Raw genomic sequence first — 21,529 nt, 5'->3', positions numbered from 1 at the left:
AGTTCCCGCCAGCGCAAAGGGCGGAAAGAGCTACTCGGATGTGCTAACGGTTCATCTTGGTTGCTGCTTGTCTAGCAAGGGCGATTGTAGTCATTAGGAGTGTGGCTGCTCACTAGGTGCCCCCGATCCTGTGGGCCGAAAAACGGTGGGACAGCTAGCAGTCTCCTCATTTCTCCAGGGCTGCTTGGGCCACCAACCATCGCCCTATCTTGTCACCATCTCCCGGCTCTCCCGTCAGATGCTCTAGCAAAGCTAGGGAGCAGCCAAGCGGCAGTAGGACCGCCTGAGGAGCGGCCAAATCGGATCGACGTAGCGCATCCGCCACTAATCCTAGCGCCACCACACCGGGGAATTTAGTGGCCTGGGCCTGATATCCAAAGCACAGGCGTGGGCGTGTCCCTGCGTTGGCGTTTCATACAAGGGTGCTGCATGAGCACACTGGGAGCGTTCCGATTAGTTTAGTACTTTCTATACGCATCATCCGCCAAAAAAGTACGAGACTAGCCGGGGGGGCTACCAGCCCGCTCCTGCAGCATCCCTATCACGGGGGGCGCGGCTGCTGGAGGTCAGGTGAGGCCACGTGCGGAAATGGATCTGTCAGCCAGAGCGGGATCGGGTGCCGACGAACCTAAAATGTGATATCGCCAAGTTTCAAGGTTGCTGTGACATTGACATCGACTCCTACGGCCAGGTAAACTCTAGTGCTAGTTCAGAGGTGTGGTACTTGATCGTCAGCTATCAGCGGGAGACAGTTCGCGATTGGTAGGATTCAACGCCTAGATATACATACATTACACAGCATGATATTGCTCGTAACCCGTCAAAGGTAAGGATAGGGAACTCGGCTGGGGAAACGGTGAAAGCCATCTCAGCCGCCGCCGCAAGGGCCCTGGTAGAGAACGTCCACTCATGTAGCCCTGTAAGCGTGCCGAAGCTGATATCTTGACCCCACGTCCACGCGGAGATCGAGCTTGGGACTTGAGTTGGGCTGCAACGCCGCGCATGTCTCAGGTCACTTGACTTCCCATACAAGATTCATGTTCACTTCCAAGGAATGACATTCCAGATACGAGTGCCGCGGCCGTGATGTCAGGATTCAAGCACGATCCAGTGCTTTGAAGATATTTGGCATGGTTTCCACATGCACTGAGGAATACAACATCCAATCACACTGCTGCGGGACGTTAAACGGAGAGACTCCGCCGCATGTGGAAGGCAGGATAAAACATCAGAGTCGAACTATCGTACGAGTGTACGGTGAATCTAACGGCCTCGCAACCACCAAGAACATCGATAGCCAAGCCACACATAATGACACATTCTAATAGGCGGAGACCGTGTTCGAAATGAGAGGTACCGTCCAGTGGTTCAAGTATGCCATGCGCAACTAGGAAGCGGTTTGTTTATCCGCACCTCTCACCTTACGCCCACAGATTCGGTAAGGGAACAACTCCGAGATGCTCAGGCTCGGCTACGACTAGCAATGGTGAAGGTGATGCCATCTTACAAGCCACCAATGAGCAAAATCGACCAGCGGCGCTGGTCACAAGCTCTGCCCTGACATGCTGTCACAGAAATCTTGAGGATGTTCGTCTAGATAATAGTGGATCGTGCCGCAAAAAGGAAGACTTTTTTCGTCCTCGGGTCTTCCAGAGGGACTATGCTTTGCCACGAGTCAGGCGCGCTGTGGCGGCAGAGCGCTACGACGGCAGCTTCCAAGAGTTCTTGTTCCGATGACCCTTCATCGATGCGGAGCCGCAAACCCAGGATGATTAGCAAGCGAAGCTACGCTATGACCGCGAACTCTGACATGCCCAAATCGCTCGTCGGCCTTTTCGCTGCCTCGTTCGAAGTAGTGTATATCTTGAATGCCGACTCTGGTAATCGCTTCGAACACTCGATGGTAGTTCTGGCCGATTTGCTCCACACCGTGGCTGTCGTCAGATAAGGTGAAGCGACCCCCTAACCTCAGGAATTCCTACGATACATGAGTGATCTGTAAGGTAAACTGGAGAGATCCGGAAACTACTCCCGCCTCCCCGATGTACGTACCTCACAGATCTCCACTTTGGGATACGGCTCGCTCATGCCTTTACGAATGGCGGCCGAGTTCAGTTCCACAAGGCCTCCGTAACCTGCTATAAGTTCAAGATTGCGCAAAATCTTTCTCCATACACCTTTCATAAGTTTGAAGCTTCGATTAGGGTCATTGCTGAACAACCGTATGAGGTCGAAATGGCCTACAACAGGCGGCTTCAAGGTCTGCAGCATGACATATTGTTCATCAAAATAATCTTCAAACACACGTTCGTCTGTTCCACCGGAGATCTTCCGAGCGGCTTCATATCGTGGTTTGTCGAAGTCAATGGGTATCGTGTGTAAATGGTGAATTGAGCCGACGAATAAGTCGAACTGATACTGCTGAAGGAGGCGCTCTACAAGTCCGGCGGAGGACGGCCGTATCCACTCGGACTCAAACCCCACGAGAAGTTTAATCTGCGGTGCATACAGATCTCTCAAGCGGACAGCTTCCGCGTAGTAGCGGTCCATCAGATCGACGAGACCTGCAGCCGTCTGCTCGATTTCGACCTGACCGGACTGTCAGGACTCGACCATTGAGCAGGACATGGCAGCAACTACGCACTTCTTCTGGGTACAGGTCTTCCTCGTCGCGCGGCATGTGCTCCGTCATTGCAAACGTCTCCATCCTAAGGGATATTGCGGTCTTCACCACCTCTTCCAGAGTATCTTTGGCATGGCCGCAGAACTGCCCAGAATGACTATGAGATGAGATCGGCATGTTCACTGAAAGACTCCCACATAGATTTTGGGCTCAAGACCAGAGAGAAACGATGTGTGGTGGATGGGTTTGACAGTACGCCAAGTGTACCGCAGTCAGCGTCTCTAATCACGTGACCGGCGGCTTCAACACGCGGCTGGATGCCCGAAGAGGCAAGGCGGGTGTTTATGGGACGCAAGAAGCGGGAAAATGGCCTCACCGCGGTCATAGAATTACAGGCTGCGTCAGTAATAATGCTCCCTTTAGTATCACCGTAGTGCTCCATAAGACGGTCCGAACAGCTTATCTAAGGCTTTCGGTTCAATCGTTAAACTTCTAAGAGTTATTGCAGCTGCTGATGGTAGATTACTTTGTTAAGTTGACGGTGAAAGAGCGCTAGATCGCCTTGGCGGTGAGGCTATTTTCCCGCCTGACGTGTGGGGTTCTCAGCACATGCAAAGAGCGCACTGGCAGGCTGCAACCACATCACCAACAACAGCTTCGTACTGATAAAGCGCCCAACGACTAGTACTTTGGCTGCTCCGGAAACCTTCAGTATGGAAGGCTTCAGCAAAAACCTAGGAGCATTCGGGAAGAATCTCAGGTAGACATCCCCTTGCACACCCCGTATCAATCAAACGGAATCTAACAGGCGGGAAGCGCTTCTTTCACGCCTTTCGCTGCCCGCACGCAGCAATATGTCAAGGAACAGCTGGGGCAAGCTGAGGAGAAGGTACGATAGTGGCCCCGTCAGCAGCGCCCAGCGATCCTTGCATCCAGACGACCTCGTTCCCAACTATGAGTTTCCAGCTAAACCCGATTACTTCAGACCCAGCTCCCCCCCGACTACATCGAGCTCGAAAAGCGCGTCGATGCCCTCAAAGCCGTCCACCAGAAGATGCTCCAAGTAACTTCTCACTACACCCACGAAGCCTACGACTACCCCTCCAACCTGCGCGAGTCCTTCAACGACCTGGGCCGCACCGTCGCCGAGAAAGTCCAGCTCCTCTCCTCCGCCAACTCACCCGCCGAAGCACAAGCCGCACTCGTAGCCCCCGCGTCCGCGAAGCCGCAGCCCAAGACATTCGCGCACGCCCAGGCGCGCGCCGCGCTCAACGCTTCACACGTCTTGGCGGCGGAGGCAAACCATCAGGGTATCGGCGAAGATCCTCTCGCGACAGGGCTGGAGAAGTTCGCCGTCGCGGCGGAGAAGGTGGGCGAGGCGCGGTTGAACCAAGATGCGCAGATCCAGAGCAGGTTCCTGGCGGGGTGGAGCACGACGCTGAACACGAACCTGATGTTTGCGACACGGGCTCGCAAGAACGTGGAGAATGCGCGGTTGAATTTGGATGCGACCAAGGCGAGGGCGAGGGGCGGGGCTGGGTTTACTCTGCCTGGACAAGCGAGAAAGGAGGGACATGACGACGAGCATATAAGTGAGGAGGCGAGGCAGGAGATTGAGGCCGCGGAGGATGAGTTCGTGGCGGTGACGGAGGAAGCCGTGGGGGTGATGAAAAATGCGAGTCGTCCCTTCGCTCCTAATCCAGCTTGATGCTTCAGCGCATTTGAGGTGCGAGAGACGCAGAGCAAGTCGGCTAACAGAGGCCCCTTTGCGCAGGTTCTCGATACGCCAGAGCCACTCCGCAACCTCGCCGAACTCATCGCGGCGCAGTTCGAATACCACAAGAAGGCTTACGAGATTCTGAGCGAGCTGGCGCCTGTTGTGGACCAGCTGCAGGTGGAGCAAGAGGTGTGTAGCTTGGGGGCTTCATTCGCATGAACCTTTGGCTAACTGTAGCCGCTACAGGCAAACTACCGGAAGAGCCGCGAAGGATCGTAGATGTGCCTAGCGCAGGATGAAGGGCGGATGCTGCCTTGTCGGTGATTGAGCCCGACTGTCACGTGATTACATGCTGTCCGTGTTACGCGGAGAGGCAGCGCTCGAATCCCATATGCGAAAGCAGTACAGCGGTTGCAGCGCGATCTGGGTTGTTCTCACGGCTGGGTCTTTGACGCAACTTTGGCATATTTCTTCCTAGTTGTTACCTTATACTTGATATCAGGCCTTGAATATCATGAACTATCAGCTGAATTGATCAACGAGCGCTCATGTGACCCGTGTTCCGCAGAACCATTTCCCCCTGCCCCCCAACAACATTCCCTCCTTCGTGGGGTGTATGAGCGTCCGGTGCGGGGGCAAGTGCTATTGTCTAAAGTCATGCTACCAACCATGCTCTCAAAACATACAAAACGGCGCGAGCCATTCGAGACAGAACCAAAACAGCCAATGAAGCTGGTGCTAATATACGCGGAAGCTAACGCTGCTTGGTCAATCGGAACGCTAAAACGATGTGGGTATCAACGATGCTTTGCGGAAGCGCGGAGTGGCGTTGTTGCTGAAGAGCCTTCACGTGCTTCCTGATTTTGTGGTTGTCGAAATGGAAGACAGAAAAACCTTTGTTGCCGTTGTTGCTAATATCATGATGTCGTGATGTCGTGATGGAATGATTGTTAGATAACCTGGGACGTGGAATACACACAGGGATTTTGACCGAAAGGCTTAAGGAGTGTCGGAGGGCCGCTGGGCGCCGGTATGACATACGGTACCGCCCTTAGGTGTGCTTGCCCGCATTCGCGCTACGCTAACAGAGCCAATGTGTTCATCGCCTTGACCGGAAGGTCTAGGTAACCCGCCGCTGCGGCGGTAATGCGCCGCCGGCTGTCTGGGGTAGCGACCGCAAAGGGAGGGACAGGCAGCTCTGGTACACCACCGACTGACGGATTCGATAGCACTTTCTGCCTCAATATCCTGTGAACCGGTCGTCTCCAACACCCCAACTGAGGTCCGGTTGCGCGTTGTAAAGGAGAGAATCATCGAGCGGCATCGAGGCCCCGTCGGGGCTTTGGTCAGTAAGCACCTCACTAGTATCCATATGTGTGCCTTGGCTCTCGGTGGATCCGGGACTGTCGCTTATGCTGAGCGAGTGGAACTTGAAGATGCCCTTCATCTCCCGCAAGTCTTCCGCTGCTTGGTCCTTTGGAGCCATTGTCCGTTCTTCGATGAACCTCCTCATCGTCCGGATGATCGGCGGAAGGCCCTCGTCATTGGGAAGCCACCACCAGTGGCAATCGACTCCCCAGTGCTCGGATATTTTCCCGCGGAGGGTGGCCGGGTAGATGTAGCTAAGCGTCCAACGCGGTCAGCATGGATCTAAGTAGAATACTAGAACACTTACCCAAGTGCCTCGATTTTTGCGAGATTCCTCCGCGTCCACATGTGATACTTTTCCTCCTTTGGGAGAAAGAAGGAAGCCACATTCAGACTCGCCTGCGCTGCCAGTACTGCACCTGGCGGACTATGAGGGTAGCGCGCGATAGCCTCAAACATGTTGTACACCTTTAGTGCTTTTGGTGTAAGCCCTGCTGCATCAGCTGGTGCCAGGAGCCCCGCGGTCAGGAGATGGTGCTTGAACATGAGGTCCATAGCCCAGAAATCGACCAAGAGGAAGTTCGTCGTAAAGACATCATGTCCATAGAGCATTTCCTTCCGGCCACCCACATCCCCATCCAAGTCTTGCAAAGGGGAGCCAACAAAACCAATAACCAGCTTGCTCGGATCACGCAGAACAGGGTCGATTTGACTTTCGTACGAGTCGAACTGTCGGCGTAAGTCATCACACTCGATCGCGAAGCCGTCATCGTCGATTGTGCCCCTGGCTTTCTTAGAAAACAGGATCGCTATGTCGGTCGCTAGAAGCCGAGACCGGAAGATGCGTTCCTCGAACTTGTTTTCAATGTCGTTCGGCTTCTCGAGAGCCTGTCGCACGTAGTAACCGTATGCGGCTGCGACCCAATCTCGGCCAAGAATGGTTCCGCAACCAGCAAGTACGCTCGCATAGAGATCGAACCGGATGTACCACTGCAGGATCTTGCGCAGCGTTTCGTTTTGCATGACCGTCTGAGGCGTGTAGAGGCTCGTGAGTATCTCGTAAGCGGCTCTCTGATGGCCCAACAGGTTAACCCAGTCGCCGAGATATTCCTGAAAAACGTCAGCAGCTACGTTAAAGCGTTACACGGTAGCTGTCATACCTCGAAGCTAGCCAGCTGGAGAATTGTTAGCAGTGTCGCAACATTTTGGCGCTGATTCCGCTGTATGGAAACTCGAAGTAACGATATGGATTTGTTGTAGTATTTCAAGAAGTCCTGGATCTTCCCGTCGGGTCTCGTTAGGGTATGATGATACGCTGCAAAACCCACCACCGCATACAAGAGGGGTTCGTTTCGAGTTGCAATCTCCACAAAAGTCGTCCGCATATAATCTGTGCTGTCATTCTTGATGAAGAGATGATAGTGTGACATATTCGTGCGATAGTAATTGATGTAGTACAATAGGTCGGGCGGTAGGTCTGACCAAGATCTGCTGGGAGCAAGTTTCCGGGCTGATGGACGATTGCTAGTGCTTGAGATCGATGGGCGTATTTGAGGGATGCTGCCACTGCTTAGGGAGTGTGATCCTTCGGTAGAGGGTGTTGGACTCTTGCCGTACGTTAAAGATGGTGGATCTGACACTTCCCGCATGGATTGACTGGCTGAGGATACAGAAGCTCGATGGTAATCCGACGGTGCTTCCTCCGGAGAATCCTCTTCGTCAGGAATAGACTCGAGCGCTCCCTTTTCGTCGTGCTCGGCATCGTCTCCAGATTCTTCACTGTCTTGGGGTGAGTCTTTTGCCTTGGCACTGCTTCGGGATGATTTCGAGGTCGTTGACGGTTCTGGGTAGACGCAGTCTCTGTTGCCTTTTCGACATCCTAGCCCCGATGTAATTAGCGACATGACTATTGGCCTTGAGGCGCCGTCTCCTACGCACTTTCGCATACAGGATGCGCTTCATCGCACTAGACACACCGGTAAGTCCATGGTGTGTGAGACATTGCGGGAGTGTTCTACCTTCACACGCCTTGTCCTGCAAGTATAGCAGCCGCTTCGTGTTCGGCGATGCTTGACGTGCTCACCGCTAGCGATGTGTCTACGTCTAGCTCTAGCAGAGCCTTGCGCGACGAGCAAAGGCCGACTACTCTCATCATATTCGGGATAGTTTACGCTGAGGTGGTCGGACGACAGCGCCTGGAACTGGTGGAGCCTCGGATCGTAGCCACGCGATTGCAGTGGGATCTGACTGTTGTCCTGGTAATACGGTGGAAAATTTGGGTTGTGGTCGTAGTAGCCCGCCATATCCGCGGTTGACGATGGAGATGCGGGACGGCGGAGATAGCCAGCTCTGCTTACATAGTCGCAGCCTCGTTCGTATCGACATGTGTTTTGCGAATATGCTGGTTCGCGTTAAAGTGGCTGTTGACTACGCAGCATCGAAACAGGAGAAGTGGTAAAGAAATCACTTACCCGCGAGAAGACTGTCTGGAGAAGTACTGCGGCGATCCCGCGGCAAAGCCCCTGCTCGGCGGATTCCTCTGGATGACAGCCGGAAGAGCGTGATCCCTGCATAGGTAGGGCTAAGAGGAGCGTTGAGGACGGTGTGGGTGAATGCGAAAAATCTCGGCCAAGGGCGCCAGCAACGGCCGGCGTGCAATCCTGAAACGGCTTTTCGCAGCCCTCAGAAAGCACGCACAGCTCAAGCACCAGTGCCTGAATGTGCTCTTGTGCTTGTTGCTGCTCTAGCAGGCCAGGCAAGGCCCATACTGGAGGTTTGGTCTTCAGACTCCTGAAACACTACTTGATGAGTGGTCTGCGTTCTGTGGCCGGCCACGCGTACGAGCGAAGGAAAAGCTCTGATCACGAAGCTGTTGATTACGCCGCTCACCTGGAGAATCCAGAACCCTGGACGCTGATCCCGGTTGTGGAAGTGCGCGGTGCGCCCCCGGCAAAGCGGGATGGGCTTGTGGTTAGGCCTCCGGCGCAGCAAGGCCCGAGATAGACAGGCTTGCGCGGCATGTTCGAAGGGGAAGATGGCAGCAGTGGAATGCAGATGTTGTGTAAATGGAAAGACTGACGCTCCAAGCCTATTACTGCGGAAAATGGCTAGCATGGAGAGCCCTCTAACATCATAGCGGTACGCCGAATCCTGGAACCTGCTGCTGGAGACTGGGACCACTGAGGCCTAAGAACCTAAACGGGTGGCTACGCCGACGCCCCTCAAGGCGCTGGGACGTTTCCGATCTAGGACGAATCATGGGCATCATACTCAGCCTTTGCCATACGGAGCTTTGTGGCAGTTGCCGGACGCCAGATGGACGCCAAAACAACCGCAACTGGATTGACAGCCAGCCGTAGGTGAGCATCAAACCTTTAACAGCCCCCCCATGACGAGCCGTGGTTAATGTCGTTACAATAGACGAACCCTAGAAACGCCAGGTCATGTGAGGCCGGCCGACTTTCCGACCTCTTCCCACCTCCGGGAAGTCTCACGTCAACAGAGGGGCATGCATGTACCCACGGGGATTCGCTGAGGTGCAGATCTTTGGCGTCTTGGTGCCTGGTTTCATTGTGATGAAGCACAGCAATATGGCGGTGGTCGAAGTCGCAGCTGCAACCAGGGTCAATATTGATGCTGTCTTAGATTGCCTACTCAGGCACAGAGCGCTGCTGGAATGATTTACACAGAGGAGCGCTGGCGAGGTGCTGGAGCTGCGCAACAGGGCAGGTAGTCTAGCACGGTGAATATTTTGGTGCTGCTGAGAGGCCTCATCGTGAATGGGGTCTTGATGCATCTTGCCTGTCCTAGGGGTAAGGTGACCCATAGTTTAAGAGAATCAGCGATTGTGACGTATCCCGCGTGAGACTCAAAGAAGAATGGAGAGGCTCGTAGCGTGCTTCCAGAACAACAGCGAGTGAACGTTTGTTGCATGTGAGCACCTGGTGGTCTGAGTACTTTTCCGATGCACGAAGCGCAGCACACAGACAAGACAAGCAGCTGGGCACTACGGGAAGTGCCAGGTGTGGATGAGAAGCTTCACTTGGCACCAGACTAAGGCGCTCCGCTGGCCGTCTCTGTGGAATGGTCCACGTGCTGACAAGCTCCTCCCCTGCTGTTCAAGTGCCGCTAGGTGTGACTTTCCGGCATGGCTCCGTCTACCGTACGAAGCTGTTGATCAATGCTGTGAAACTCAGCGATTCCCGAACCTGGCTATTTTTCAAGTCCATTAGTGGGGTTCTTGATCAGTCTGAGCTGAAAAAAAAAACTTCAATTGTGACCTTCCTTGAATATAGTAGCAGCCTAGCAGGCAAGGTTGCAGAAGTCGTGGGAACTGATGGCCCCAGTAAAGGCTACCAGCGGTTCATCTTTGCGGGGGAAAACACTGAAAGAGCAACATGCACTCTAGCTGTAACAAGCCCAGCGCTCCACAACATCTGGGGTACGCTAACGCTCGACCCGGGGAGTATGAGAAGAAAGCCGCCAGACAGGATGGCCTTGAAGTTGTCCAAGGATGAGATTGAGCGTAAGCCAACAGGGCGGAAGTGGTGCACGACATCGCCGCCATCGCCGCAATAATCTCCGATTGCCTGAGAAAATGAACAACACACGATACCGAACTCAGATCTCTTACAACCTGAATACTGTGCCTCGGAATCGAAAATGGTGCGAAAGTCCGGGGTCGACAGCTGCCAAGAGCGGGCTTGCTGATCTCAAATGACAAGAACGAAGGGAGGAACTCATGAAACGACCTCTCCGAAGTGTGCCTCACCACACCGAGTGATCGAGTGGTTCGAGCACTCGGAAGAACTGAATTCGGCACTGACAAATCGTCAAATAAGCATGGAGCTATCACTTCAAGGGAACAAGCTCAATCCATATGTTCGATTAGCGTTTGGTGTTGTGGATAGCATACGCTTCAGTCACTTCGCGTGGCCTCGTAACCTCTCTCTCCCCCTATGATCTCTGTCTCGGGCATCTTAGTGCTGGTGCCCGTTGAGCCAACGGACTACATCTAACACTATCATATGTTTATTCTTTACCAAGGCCATTTTCCACCTTCCAACGCAAGACGAACAAGATCATTCCAGACAATTTTAGGGCACATTACCGCCATGTCAACGTACACCTCATTACGCTTCACTCGGTCCTGCAATCCTTTTGGGCGCACTGACGGCACGAAGCCCAGGTTTCATCTCGGTCTTCTCGATCGTAACCACAAACAGATATCACCGTGGTCCGTATCTGGATGAGCACAGTGCGTAAAACAACACGAGATGTGAAGAGTACCGCGACGTCTTATCCCCGACATGCGGTCGTCACTTGTGTGGCGACAAACCCTGCGACAGATCTTGCGGATCGAAATACCATATATGTTACCGTTTTGTGGACAAGTCCACCCGCGGCACGTGTAACATCGCCAATAGGTTGATGCATCCGGACCCCGGGACGCAACGAAAGGACAAGGGTGGTATATTGATTCATGTAAAGAGAACGCGCAAGTTCCTTGCAACGAAGGGATGGTGTTTCCCGCGTGCAGGAGAGACTTATGTCCGCGCTCACGATAATATGGAGATACGGGCGCTTAGACTTGGCTATACCAACTTGCAAAAGTTATCGATCAGCGTAGCAGCAGATAAGCGCCAGAAGAAGAGGAAGTTCGATGATGATCACCAGGACGGTAAAATTGCTCGCAGGGCACGCAACGTGTCTGCTCGGTGGGGCCGGTACGGATAAGTACCGCTCATGTGGTGCGGCTGGTTGGTGATGTGGTTTCTACGGAACTTGTGATGTAGCTCTGCTTGACGAATACCACTTCAGTTCCTCTCAAAGTTTGTCCATGCGGATACTGCAGACGATCAAGTGTGACGACGATCAATGATAGAATACAGGGCTAAGTCCATGTCGATTTCCTTCCGCCGCACTGTGATGCTGAAAATCGCTAGGGCACCCATCTTCACTACAAATCTGTCGTCACCGTTATCACTGCTGTCGCCGTCGCTCCGAACGCCTGCCTCTTTTGATCTGCGCTCTAGGGCTGAATACTGCCAGGGCACCTAATTTCTGCTTGGCTCAGTCGTCGCCAACGTTGTCCTTAACGCTATCATCCCGATGCATGCCTTTCTTGACCGGCGCTATACCACTGACGCTCGCCGGGGCGCACCTGCTCGCCATGATTGATGTCCCCGTATCTGTCTCTGTTATTGTCATCTTGGTGTCGCTGCTATCGAACGACCATAGAAGAGCAAGGCGATCCACGCAAAGCGCGCTGATCGTCCGGAATAGGCAATCCTAGAGCAACCCTTCAAACAATCAAAAGGCCGCGGAAGACAGCGTACTCGAGACCGGGTCAATCGGCGACACCCTCCAACTTCTCCTCAGGAAGCATGCGACTCAAAATTCCCAGTTGCATCGCACGGCCATTTATCAGTCGTAGCAGGACCATGAGCACTAGAACAAATCCTCCGAGCAGAACGAGCCAGCATAGAAATCGCAGTAGAGGGTAAAACCGTATCAACAGTCGTTGTCCTCGTAGTTCAACTTATTACTGTCATCGTTCTCGCTATCCTCCAAGTTCTAACGGCCGTGAAATAGCGAGAGCGTACTACGCAAGCGGGAGTCGTCTGGAAGAGGGAGTTTCCTGCATCTCATCAACGGTGGAGAAGGGGGTGTTCGACTTCTATTATGATAAGAATCATGATAAGAAGCTCCACACAAGCTACCATCGATCAAGAGATAACCTCCACCGACTTCCTCGATACAGGATGTGGGCCAAACCTCAAGGCGTGGATATGCCATTGTCCTGAGTGCCTCCTGAAGCAAATGAAAAGACACCAGCCATATGGCGAGCTCACTCCAATCGCAACTCCGGCTGTACCCTTTTACGCGATTACGTGCGGGCTTCATGCCCAAGATGCCGCTAACACAGGACGGACTCGACATGCTACTCACCGTGACGGACGAATTTTCGAAACGCATGCTCCTCAAACCAGGCCAAGAGACATGGCCAGCCCCCAAGTGGGCAATTCTTGAGACCCGTAAGACCACAGAAGACAGTTTCGGCCTCAGGTCCCTCCATGGGATGCATACGTCTCTACTGTACCCGCAAGCCATGATACGACCAACAATAATCAAATCAAGTCCCTCGGACTACAGAGCAGAGCGAGCCAGCGTGGATACAGCCACGAGTATGTGGTTTCATATGAGTGCGTGCCGCCGGATTACCACTCAGCCCACTCACACACTCCACCATCCTCGCTGCTCAACCATCATCATTACCATCATCAAGATCATCATCAAGAAATCTCGCGCATCACTCAAGCCACCCCAGACACGCCCGTTGACAAAAGTTTCAAGCACAAAGCGTACCCGCTCCGAAAATCATATTCAATTATCCCCCAATCCCCATCCCAGCCCCCCCCGCCCCCGCTATGAACAGCCAGAACCACACCACCACCTTTCTCTCCTTTGCCGCCCCGTGACTAAAAAGAAATCGTAATCATTCATCCACATGTCTTTCCCTCGATCGGCCCGAAAAGAAGAAACCAGAACAGATTGCAAAAAATACGCCGTCTGGATTTTCAGCCCAGCTATGCTCCACCCGTCATTTCTCAAATTTGCCCGCCCTGCCCCTGTCCGCTGAACGCCGTGCAAAAGCAACCCCGTATGTTAGCGGGTGGGTTGAACGTATTGGGGATAAGATAAGATATTGTGTGTATATGGGGAATGAAAGGAAGGCGCTGCCAAATTCAAAAAGTACATTCGTGAAGTTTGAGAAATGTCAAGTCGAAGCGGCGGCACTAGTTGTGTTGTTCTGCTTCGGGCCGCTGTTTTGCAGGGCTGTCAGAGAGCGCTCATCGATTGGTGTTGCGTCGCCGCTGCTCTGCTACGCAACGGGCGCGGGTGATGCGGGTGAGGGCGGTGTGGTCGACTCTTCATCCGTCGACGAGGTGTCAGCTGTCTTCTCCTTCTCGTCCACGCCCTGGCCTCTGCAGAGCGGGCAGGAGTTGCGACCGGTGGTAAGCCACTGCTCTGTGTCAGTGTTCCTAGCCCGGGTAATGATGCGCCCGAGCAAGGGGGACATACCTGGTCAATACACTCCCGATGAAACAAATGCTCGCACTTCACCAGCCTTCTCGCCTCCTCTTCCAGCTCAAACTCACACAAGCAGACCAAGCAGCGCTGCTCAGCCGTCAACGGGATGCTTTCGTCTCCCTCCACCGCCCTCGCAACCATCTCCGTAGCCGTCCCCGCAATCCTGAACAGACCCGGCGCAGAGGCAACATCTGCCTCGCTCGCCACAGGCGGCTTCGCCGGCCCCAGCAAAGCCGAGAGCAGCAACATATCCTCATACGTTGGCGAGTCCGTAAAGAGGCTGGGCGTCGTGAGTATGGGATGATTTTCGGGATAGCTACCGCCGAGGACGTAGATGATCCAGCTTCGGGAGCCCTCGCCTGGGTTATGATCGGGCTCGACGACGCCGTTTCGACGGGGTGCGCCGGAGCCGAAGCGGGTGAAGTCGGATTCGCTTAGTCTGCGTTGACGAGCGGTTCGAGGCTGCGTGGGTGGCTCCTCGCCTGTTGAATCGAGGTCTCCTGTGGGCCGTCTGATGAAGCTTGCGCGGCGGGACGGGACTGCTGATTGTATGAGTGGAGAGGAGGGCGTGGTGGTTACTGTTGGAGTTGTGTTACCGGTCGAGAACGCTGAGAGGCCTTGGCTGGCTGGCGTCGAGGGAGGTGGGCGAGGTCCAGAGAGGGTATCTGAGAAGGTTGACCAAGGCCGAGGGCGGTCGGGGCTCCGATGGTGGCGTTGGCTGTCGTAGTTTGAAGGGAAAGTACCGAGGCCTCCCATCGAAGCTCTGCGTCGATGGCTGAACCTCGTCCCGTTTTGCGGTTGTCGTAGGATACCATCGATGGTGGTGTCATTCGTGGAAGCGAACGGTGTTGGTATGCTTGAAAGGGCGTCCAGGAACGGTGGTATGGTGTCGTCTTGAATGTTGCCGCTGCTCGGGGTGATGGAGCGTATGCCGACTATTATGATGGGTACCATTCGCCCATCGTTGGTCTCCCCTTCACTATCTTGCCGTCCTGACTGCCCGCCGTCTCCACCGCTACGACTGTCGGGCCCTCCTGGTGTGCCGTCTTGCCTGTTGTTGCTGGAAGTTCCAAATCTGAACATCCTGAAGAAGTTGAGCGGAGCGGCCGTGCCCTCGGGTGCATCTGGCTCATCCTCAGCCTCACTGCCACTTTGCCGTAAGGCTGAGGCTATCCTGCCGTTTTGTAAGGCTTGTAGAAAGCTATCGAATGTTCCATCTTCATCGTCCCCTGCCGCGTTCCGTGCTTCCGATACTGCCCGGTGATCCTCGCCCATCAGAGTAGCAGCGGTCGCTGCTGCAGCAACCGACAGCAGGCGGGACAGCATTGCTGCTTGATCCTCGCCACGTGTGATCGGAGACCTCCGTCGACGCAGTGAGCTCGTCATGTTTCGTATCCCCCTGTCCGGCCGTGAGGATATCCGATCGGGAAAGATGCTCGATGAGCGGTCCCTCCGGGGACTAGGACGTATTATAGGCTCAGGATCGGGCGTGGGATCTTCGAAGTTGATGTCAAGCTCGGGGACCTGCAGGGTAGGAAGGTGGAAACTTGGCCCGTCGCTGGAGGAATGTCGCGGTGGCGGCCTAGACATCAGGGAGAACCGGGAAGAAGGAGCGTTGGTGTCGGTTCGCGGCCGCGATCTGATCGATGTAGTGCGGGTAAGGAGATTTGGTATGGAGGTGGTGAGGGTTGTGCGTGCTCGGTTGAGAGAAAGTCGGCTTCGCCGGGTGAGGTTTGTGAAGGAGCTCGTTGTGCCTGCATCTTGAGCAGCTGCTGAGAATTCGGCGGCAGGGCTGAAGGTTGGTGTGTCATAGCGGACAAGAGACTGAGGCTCAGGTGAAGGCTCGGTGGCAGATCTGCTGGTGCTGGTGAGCGGGCGCGGCAGCCATGACGAGCGGTTCCTGCGTCTGGCTTCAGGAGCAGGCGAGCTTCGTGATGGGGTCTGGCCCATCTCGCAAGAGCGACCACAGAGGCACGAGAGGAAGGAAGGGGTGTCCGGCGGGTTCGAGGGGGGTTGAGGGTGGTGAGGGTGGTGAGGGTGGTGAGGATTGAGTGAGTGAGAGTGATGGCAGTCGTGTTCAGTGCTCGTCGGCTGACGCTAAGCATGAGGCTGAAGCCTATCACCGCCCGCCGTTTGCCTCTTGTCAAACCCGCTTGACACGCTGCATGTGAAGAGGCGCAGTCTTCTCTCAACCGTCAGTCAGTCAGCGGAAAGATTGACGTTTGTGGTAATTCACCAAGTAGCACTCGACTACTATCATGTCACCCGCGTTCGCTGTCTCATGGGAACCAACCCAACTGCACAGGCAATCCTCGCTGCGTGCGAACCAATACAGAAAGCTTCGGAAAAGAAAGAGGCAGGATGAAGGCTCAGACGAGTCAGATGACGGGCACTCTTCAGATTCCCCTGACACCACCAAAGACCAATCTTCCCGCTCGGGGTTTACTGCTTTGACAACCGAAAACGCTGAGCAATATCGCGTTGCAGGCCATGCACCCGATCATGACTTGCCTCCGCCGCCGTTCCCGCATGCATCTGCAACGCTATCCTCCACCAAGCGCCATGAGTCCAATGTGCAGGAAGAGCTGGCCGCATTTAAACCTCCGCTCTATGCGGCTAATGCCTTGTCTGGCGGGGATCTTCCAGGCAGAAGCACTGACAGCAAGCCAGAAATGTCAGGGCCGCGTCACCTTGCGGTTCTTACTACTTTGCTCCATCGTTGTCTACTTGAAGGCGACTACCAACGCGCAGGAAGAGCTTGGAACCTCATTAGGAAGCTCGAGCGGCAGAGCAGGGCGCTCGACGTGAGGGCTCATGGGCGATGGGGCCTTGGAGCCGAACTGCTACTCTATCGCGATGCCCAGACGCGTCCGGCTATCGGGAATCGTCGAGAGCGTAGTACCTCTAGCAGCCATTCTAGTGATGCGCCTTTGGCTTCACGTCCGCAGCCCCAGTTCACAGCCCACGGCTTCAGAGCGGCTAGAGAGTACTACGAACAACTGATAATACAGTATCCGGGAAGCCGGACACATCCCCACGCCATCAGCGCCACCACTTTCTACCCCGCCATGTTCAGTCTCTGGATCTTTGGGGCTTGTGAGACTAGCCGACAGTCGCGCGAAGCTCTTAAGGAGGATGCAGAGACTGACGGCGAAAGTGACGATGAGTCCGGCGATCGGCATCAGGAGCAGCTGGCGAACATCACACGGACTGAGCTAAAGCAGGCAGCAGACATAGCAGCAAGGCTAGATGAGCTGCTTCTCTCACCGCCTTATGACAAGCACCCGGACCTGCTGCAACTCCGGGGCATGGTAGCCTTGTGGATGGGTGACCTTATGAAGAACACTCCTGCGACACCAGAAGATATTCCCGAGGCAGACAGCGAGGGTGCTTACCCTGGTTCGGATCGCCGGTCAAGGCAGAAAGATGCAGAGAGGAATGAAGAGACCAAAAGAGCAGCACGTTTCTTTCTACGCGCACGAGAAAACGGCGCACGGCTCTGGCCGGGCATCACGCATCTGGCGAACCAGGAAGTGGCGGATCATGGCCTGGCTTCGAGTGCCGCAGAAACAACCATTGGAAAGGTGTCACCGGCGATGAGTACAAGTGAGACAGCGGATGAAGACACATCACCGCCGCTCGATATGGATGTAACGGATACGAATGCCGCAAGCCGAGCAGAGTCAAGTTGGGTGTATACAGCGGACATGTCAGATTACGAAGAATATGATTGAACCATGGAGAACAACGCGTTACTCCATCTCGGTTGCCAATATTTGAGATGGTCAACTACTAAATCTCCCATGCCGTCTATCGTATTAAATCGGCCTCACTGTGTACCTTGACATCACGGAGAGTCCAGCTTACTCGTGAATATGCTCAGAAGTCCAGCATGCAAGATACGGCAAAGACCTCTCAGAAAGCCCTTGAGCTAAGATTTATTGAGTCTGTGTATTTACTGAAAACGTGCTCTCTCAAGAAAAGACCATCGATTTCGCCAGCCTAGAGCTCTCTAACAGAATAGCTTTCTATGCCTTCCCGCTCGTCTTCAAGCTCTAACAAGTATTGGAGCTGGCTCTTCGCGTTCGTCTTGAAAGTCCAGCGCCTGCTTCCTCGCCAGTTGCTCCGCCTCTTTATCGCTTTTGGCAGGGATGAAGCTCCTAATTACGCGGTCCACGTAGTCCTGCGGCACGCCCAACCTCAACGCATCCTTGGTGCCTTCATTTATTCTGAAACAGTACTCCTTCTTGGGTACGTCGTCTTCTGTCCGTTCGCGGTCGATATAGACCAGCATCTCCGTTCTTTGCGGCTCCATCGTAACATTAACCCAGCCACTCCCAACCCCCTTCTCCGCTGGCCAAAACTCGGCTTCCAGATGCTCTTTCGTGTACGCGATAGGGACGCCCTCATTCACATCCAGTCGCGCTTCATCGTTCTCCAGGAGGCTGTAGACAAGGCCGTAGACTTCCTCGACCGGGTCTTTGGTATCGCTGGGCACGCGGCATTGGACCACATTGGCGTAGCCGCGGTCGTTGATTATCCAGCGGTAGTTGGGCAGGCGCGCTACTCCTAGGTACTCGGAGGTCGGACAGCGCTGTGCCATTTGGTGGAGCCAGAGATTGCTGCCGTAGCCGAAGTAGAGCGTCGGCGTGGACGACATGCTGGATACCACGGCCTCCATGATGGTGTTGGAGTTATTTTCTGATGCTCGATCCGCGATGAAGTGGTATTTCCTGGTCCTCAAGCCTAGGGATAGGTGCTCTGAACTTGCACCTCGTACATTCACCGGGAGAAGCTGTGTTTCGAGATTGAAATCCTACACTGTAGTGGAATAAGGTTGTGGGCTTAAGCAAGCGTCCCAGACTTTGAACGCACTGGGGCCGGTGAGTGTTGATGACGATGATAAGTCTATCACAGGACGAACTCTATTCTGTCTAAGGCTGCTCTCATTCCGATAATCGCGACTCTACTTCGTAGAGCATGGCCTGTTTCGCTGGCGACAGAACCACGCAACTGAGTGATGATGCAGCCACGAATGAGAGGTGGTGCTGGCACATGATGCGGCGTTCTTGAGGCGTGACTCGCACATGATGGCAAGCATTTCCGGGACCGGGGTTCCCCGACCGCAGATCGCGGCTCCTATCTCGCAGGCCGGTGGCTTCAAGAACCGCTGCCTCCCCTTACCGGCTCTCCTTCCTCTTCGCTCCCTTGTTGTACGCTCGTCCTGAGGCTGCTATCGGCCACTGTCGCACCGGCTGCAAACTTTTGCGTAAAACCCCGCACAGAACCCTTCCCTCGCCCTTCCGCACCAACCCAGTTTACCGCCGCGCCACCGCACCTCCGTGTCTATGGCCATCTTCAACACCCCCGACGCCTCAGTCGGCGCTCAGCAGCCGCCAAACGCGCCGGCCGTGGACATTGAAGCATGGACCGAGCAGGCCGTGCAAGCTCTGGCCACGGTGACGATATCCGCCGCTTCCCCCCTCCGCGGCACATCCGCTCTTGAGATCCCCCTCGACGACCACACCCACAAGCCCGAAGCCGGCGCCACGCCCGTCAAAGCCGCCGCGGCAGTGCGATCGGGCTATCCGCGCCGCGAGCCCCTCAGACGGGACAGCTTGAAGAGACGGGAGGCGCTGCTGAAGGGGAAGGAGGGGAGTCGGCGGAGGCAGCGGTGGGAGAATGGTGGGTGTTGCCATGCCTGAACCCATACCTTGCCACCTGCGTTTCCTTTTGTCCAGCGTTGATTTTTTTTTGGTTGGATCCAGACCGGCTCCTGAGCAATCCCCACGCGCAGCCGCCGCTGCCGAGCGACTGGGAGGTCCGCCCCACGTATCCGGTGCACGCTGTGCCGTACTTCCTCGCGCCGCTTTGGGACGCCGAGATGGAGGCTAGGAGTGCTGCGAGGAAGACCAAGGGCCGACAAGCTGTGAAGCGGACGGGCGGCAAGGAAGAAGAGGCCGCTGCGAAGGTGCCAAAGGAGATTAGAGAGAAGCTGAAGAGGGCTCGAGGCGCGAAAGGCTTGTTGCAGGATCTGGAAGACGAAGTGCGCCGTTTCGTGGAGAGATGGGAGGAGAAGCAGAAGACGATGGACCAGGATGGCATGGTTGAGCCGGACTCGGAGGACGAGGAGATCGTTTTCGTCGGTAGGAACGGCCAGATGAGCGATATGCAGTCGCCCAGGAGCTCGAGAGAGCTGCTGCCAAAGGACAAGCTGGTGTTTGATAGCTTGGCTGATGATCACGGTGCGAGCTTTGGGTATGTACACGCCACAGCCAGCGCTAGAGCCGAGGGCTTTCTAACGAGGACATGCAGACGCTGGCTTGTGCACTCTATTGGCACTTACTACGGCCTCCGCACTTGGTCCGTGACGACCGGCAATCCTGCGCGGCGAGAAGCGTACGTCGGCATCAAGGACACTAGGCTTAGAGCTGGCCCGTCGATTGGGAGCTCGTTGCCCCGCCCTTTGTATTGCATGGTGTAAGGCATCACATATAGCCCGGAGATTGCTGTACTACACCTTTTTTGAGTAGTTCTGTTCCTTTGTTGTAGATCTTGGGGATTCATCTAGCATTCATTTGCGGCACAGCCTGGCGAGAAGGCTTCGGCTACTCGCATGTATAATGCTGTCGCGTATTACCCATTACTCTTCATGTCTTGCATCTCTTGAGTGCGAGGCTCATCCAAAATCCGATGCAGCGACATCAGTATCCTCTGTGGACGCTTGTGCTTCATCATCTTTTGAAGGAATCTTGTAGAACGACTGTAACTTTGGCCGATGTCTACAGCGTCTGACCCCGGGCCCATGGCTCAATCTCTTGAAGTTCGGTTTGACTTTTCAGACTTTTGGTGTCGCATTGTTAAGATTTCAAACTCGCATCTGGATCTCGGCTATAACGACTGAATCAGCCGTGACGTGGCACTTGTTGGGCCTATGTGTTCTGTCCAACACCTGTCTCAGAACAAGTGGTTCTTCGTTGTGGACGCAAATTTGCTGTATCTTTTTTTTTTTACCCCGAAGAGTCCTTATCCATTTGATTAATTCAAAGTCTTCTGCAGCTGACCAGAACCTAAGATACAGTGGGTCACTCACAGTTCACCATCACAACTCAAAGTACCAAATATGTGTCAACTCTGCGCCCTCGCGACCATCGCCGACCGCGATCGATGGGTACGTCCTCTTTACCAAATCTCTTCCTTGCGCGCTTCGCCTCGACAGACTGATAAGAGTTAGCCTAAACCGCTCGAACCGCTAATCGCAGACTTGAAACTCCTCCTCACCACCGCACACAAAGAGGCCACGAACCTGCACGTCCGCCAAACACTCCCGAGCAAACCATCTGCGCCGACCGCCTCGCTCAGCACACCCTCACCGCCCCCACCAAGCGCATCACCCGCCAAATCTGCCCCCTCGCCCCGCTCAACGGTCTCCACTCCTCAAGAATCACCCGCTCGGGGAGCAGCACTCGACGCAGCACGCAATTCCCTCGGCGCGACCCTCACGACCGTCTTGACGCAGCTGACGCTCATCGACAAGCAGAGAGAAGAGTGGTGGGCCGCGAAGAAGGCAACGCGGAGGAGATGGGCGGAGGAAGGGGCGCAGCGGAAGCTGACGGCGCTGCAGGTCGTCAACTTGAAGGCGGCGGATATGATTGGGGATATGAGGGCCAAGGTCGGGGTGTTCTGTCGGTGGAACTTGGGGGTTGATTCGGAGAGTTTGGAGGATG

General features: G+C 54.9%; 8 protein-coding genes across 8 annotated transcripts; 4 read left to right on the top strand and 4 right to left on the bottom strand.

Moving 5' to 3' along the window:
- Window positions 1-1,741: 1,741 nt before the first annotated feature.
- On the bottom strand, window positions 1,742-2,800 carry W97_05406 (uncharacterized protein; the record flags this gene model as incomplete). The annotated part of the gene is made up of 3 exons (XM_007783290.1): window positions 1,742-1,978; window positions 2,053-2,589; window positions 2,645-2,800. 3 exons carry the CDS (start codon window positions 2,798-2,800, stop codon window positions 1,742-1,744), a joined length of 930 nt encoding a protein of 309 aa, XP_007781480.1.
- A 536-nt stretch (window positions 2,801-3,336) lies between these two features.
- On the top strand, window positions 3,337-4,619 carry W97_05405 (uncharacterized protein; the record flags this gene model as incomplete). The annotated part of the gene is made up of 5 exons (XM_007783289.1): window positions 3,337-3,383; window positions 3,440-3,512; window positions 3,609-4,302; window positions 4,384-4,529; window positions 4,587-4,619. 5 exons carry the CDS (start codon window positions 3,337-3,339, stop codon window positions 4,617-4,619), a joined length of 993 nt encoding a protein of 330 aa, XP_007781479.1.
- A 961-nt stretch (window positions 4,620-5,580) lies between these two features.
- On the bottom strand, window positions 5,581-8,011 carry W97_05404 (uncharacterized protein; the record flags this gene model as incomplete). Its single annotated transcript, XM_007783288.1, has 4 exons — window positions 5,581-5,962; window positions 6,016-6,818; window positions 6,869-7,587; window positions 7,792-8,011. The coding sequence occupies 4 exons, from the start codon at window positions 8,009-8,011 to the stop codon at window positions 5,581-5,583; spliced, it is 2,124 nt and encodes a 707-aa protein (XP_007781478.1).
- A 5,582-nt stretch (window positions 8,012-13,593) lies between these two features.
- W97_05403 (uncharacterized protein) lies at window positions 13,594-15,752 on the bottom strand (the record flags this gene model as incomplete). The annotated part of the gene is made up of 2 exons (XM_007783287.1): window positions 13,594-13,734; window positions 13,794-15,752. 2 exons carry the CDS (start codon window positions 15,750-15,752, stop codon window positions 13,594-13,596), a joined length of 2,100 nt encoding a protein of 699 aa, XP_007781477.1.
- Window positions 15,753-16,060: 308 nt separating this feature from the next.
- On the top strand, window positions 16,061-17,536 carry W97_05402 (uncharacterized protein; the record flags this gene model as incomplete). Its single annotated transcript, XM_007783286.1, has 1 exon — window positions 16,061-17,536. The coding sequence occupies one exon, from the start codon at window positions 16,061-16,063 to the stop codon at window positions 17,534-17,536; it is 1,476 nt and encodes a 491-aa protein (XP_007781476.1).
- A 314-nt stretch (window positions 17,537-17,850) lies between these two features.
- On the bottom strand, window positions 17,851-18,483 carry W97_05401 (uncharacterized protein; the record flags this gene model as incomplete). The annotated part of the gene is made up of 1 exon (XM_007783285.1): window positions 17,851-18,483. One exon carries the CDS (start codon window positions 18,481-18,483, stop codon window positions 17,851-17,853), a length of 633 nt encoding a protein of 210 aa, XP_007781475.1.
- Window positions 18,484-19,150: 667 nt separating this feature from the next.
- W97_05400 (uncharacterized protein) lies at window positions 19,151-20,286 on the top strand (the record flags this gene model as incomplete). The annotated part of the gene is made up of 3 exons (XM_007783284.1): window positions 19,151-19,487; window positions 19,571-20,060; window positions 20,118-20,286. The coding sequence occupies 3 exons, from the start codon at window positions 19,151-19,153 to the stop codon at window positions 20,284-20,286; spliced, it is 996 nt and encodes a 331-aa protein (XP_007781474.1).
- A 639-nt stretch (window positions 20,287-20,925) lies between these two features.
- W97_05399 (uncharacterized protein) lies at window positions 20,926-21,516 on the top strand (the record flags this gene model as incomplete). The annotated part of the gene is made up of 2 exons (XM_007783283.1): window positions 20,926-20,973; window positions 21,037-21,516. Coding segments are annotated over 2 exons (528 nt in total), but the record flags the coding sequence as incomplete, so codon positions are not given.
- Window positions 21,517-21,529: the final 13 nt, after the last annotated feature.

This window comes from Coniosporium apollinis (genome assembly GCF_000281105.1).
Source record: "Coniosporium apollinis CBS 100218 chromosome Unknown supercont1.25, whole genome shotgun sequence".
NCBI lineage: Eukaryota > Fungi > Ascomycota > Dothideomycetes > Coniosporium > Coniosporium apollinis.
Note: the sequence above shows the minus strand (reverse complement) of the source record. Positions and strands in the feature narration are given on the sequence as shown.